This window comes from Eptesicus fuscus, chromosome 4 (assembly GCF_027574615.1).
Source record: "Eptesicus fuscus isolate TK198812 chromosome 4, DD_ASM_mEF_20220401, whole genome shotgun sequence".
NCBI lineage: Eukaryota > Metazoa > Chordata > Mammalia > Chiroptera > Vespertilionidae > Eptesicus > Eptesicus fuscus.
In genome coordinates, this window is record NC_072476.1 from 92409966 (window position 1) to 92412586 (window position 2621).

The 2621-nt window shown below is 39.7% G+C and overlaps 1 protein-coding gene across 1 annotated transcript; it reads right to left on the reverse strand.

Moving 5' to 3' along the window:
- Window positions 1–1901: 1901 nt before the first annotated feature.
- On the reverse strand, window positions 1902–2243 carry LOC129147076 (40S ribosomal protein S24-like). The gene has a single exon (XM_028139810.2). The coding sequence runs from the start codon at window positions 2241–2243 to the stop codon at window positions 1902–1904; it is 342 nt and encodes a 113-aa protein (XP_027995611.2).
- Window positions 2244–2621: the final 378 nt, after the last annotated feature.

A 2621-nucleotide genomic window follows, 5' to 3' on the forward strand; every position in this document is an offset into this window, starting at 1 on the left:
CAATGGGTGGCTTCCCAGATAGGATCCTTGTGCTATCCTGAGAAAAGGAATTTTCAGAGACTCACAAGGGAGGATGTGATATGGTAGAAAGCTTTACTTCCCTGGAATTACACCCCTGGGTTTCCAAAGTCCCATTTGCCTTAGTCTAGTCATAGAAGAAGTGTAGCTGGGGTTTCAGTAGAGCTAAAATCAGAGCCAGTGTCCAGAGTTTCTGTTCCTTGTTGGAACTGGGTCCAGTACAGCATCAGGCTAATTGCACTCCATTAGTCCATTGTGTGTGGAGGTCCTCATGACCCTGGGCCACACGGGAGAATGCCAGGAAGCCAAACCTAGCCATGAGCCAAGAGGGACCAAGAAAAACCTCAAGAGTAAGCTTCTTTGTTCAAGCAATTATATATCCCGAATTTCCGCACACTTGCAGTTGCCATGCCTATTCTGGTCAGCAGCCTCTGTCCCCAGGTGTGATTGGCAGGTAAGTACCTTCCTTATGTGATCCCAACTTTACCATAAATGCACCCATTTTCCCTTTGTTGGATCCCTCCCCCTCAGGGAAGATGCCTATAATGTCTGGCCTTTCCTTTGCTCCTTTCCTATTATTAATAACCAGCTAATTACAGTGGTATCAGAATTACTTTAGATAATAGATAATTCACAAAATATTTAATCAAAATAATTGCACTACTTGCCATTATTTTTTTAAAATATATTTTATTGATTTTTTACAGAGAGAAAGAGAGAGGGATAGAGAGTTAGAAACATCGATGAGAGAGAATCATCGATCAGCTGCCTCTTGCACACCCCCTACTGGGGAGGTGCCCACAACCAAGGTACATGCCCTTGACCGGAATCGAACCTGGGACCTTTCAGTCCGCAGGCCAACGCTCTATCCACTGAGCCAAACCGGTTTTGGCATACTTGCCATTATTAATAAACAAATTTCAACTGAGTAAATTTGAATATCTAATTGGCTTTACTAAACAATTTATGAATTGGACAGAGTCCCATCTAGTAGCTAGAAGGTTAAGGTTTTTATAGGAAGAAGGGTGGGGTAAGGGAGGTATTAACAAAAGAAAAGAAAGGATTATTCTTGGGTACAGACATGTTTTTTTAGGGGGGAAGCATATAAGAAGGGTTTTTACAATGCAGATTGCTTATTTTTTCTCTGAGGGATGGTGAGGTCCCATGTGACAGATTATTTTATTGGTGCTTGACCAGAAAATTCCCAAACTGATTATGTTTCTGGGAGAGGCTGAAACTGCAATTAGATCAGGTATTAAACTAGGTTTAGTATCAAGGGCTTTTAGTAGAAGTGACACTATTTTTGGGCTGTGTTTTTTTGTTTGTTTGTTTTTTTGTTTTCACTTTAACACCATCAAAATTATTTTCTTAGTAATTTTGAGTTTATGTTGATCAGTACATATTTAAAAATACTACTAGGTGCCCTGCTGGGTGGCTCAGTTAATTAGAATGTCATCCTGTACACCAAAAAGGTTGTGGGTTGTTTTCCTGGTCAGAGCATATACCTAGGTTGGGGTTTGATCCCCAGTCAGGGCACACAGAGGAGGCAACCAATAGATCTTTCTATCTCATATTAATGCCTCTCTCTCTCTCTAAAAATCAATGAAAACATATCCTCATGTGAGGATTTAAAAAAAAAAATACTACTTTGCTATAGTAAGAGATCTACACATTTAAGTTACATTAAACTAGATATTATTTTTGTACAATTTATACATTTATATCTTTATGTTGAAATATTTCATAGGATTTAGAGAGAGTTGATTATTCTGATGTACTTTTAAACAAGATGACAGGTTTTTTTTCACATAAAAGTTTTTAGTTTATTAATCCTCTCATGAAAAATCTGCACAGTCACAACAGATCAAGTTGCTGACGAATCTTTACTCTTTCTTTTGGCCAGCATCAGCCATGGCCTTTGCAGTACCCCTGACGTTCTTCATTCTGTTCCTGTATGGGGTCTTCTTCTCATACTGGCCATGTCTTGCTAGTCTATGTGTGGGTTCACTTTTCTTTGCACAATCCAAGGAATCATCAATCTTGCCAAAAGCAGTTGTCAGGCCACCACCAAAATTAGTTCTGAACCCAAATACAAAGACGATACCCGATGTGGTCTCACGCATTTTGGCTAGTTTTTCCCATATTTCTCTCTTGGGTACTGTTGCTCTCCCAGGGTGAAGGACAGCAATGACCCTTTGTTTCTGCTGAAGTCGTCTGTTGGTCATGAACTTCCTGGTCTGGATAGTCACTGTGTTGTTGATGATGGCTACTGATCTTCAAGCAACCAGGGAGGAAAAGCAAGATGGCAATTTTTTAAAAAATATATACATATTTTTTTGATTTTTTACAATGAGGAAGGGGGAGAGAGTTAGAAACATCGATGAGAGAGAAACATCGATCAGCTGCTGAAGAGTTGTAAAATCATAAAAGCCAGCATTTCAGTAAGGGCCTGAGGTCAGTTGAAGACAAGGTCAGTTGAAGACAATTAGAATAAGTCAGCCAAGAACTTTGAGATAGAAACCAGATAGCCATCTATGGCTGGGGGGAACCCGATACCAAGAGCTTGTGTATACCTAAAGAAAAATGTTTGTATGTCAACAGAC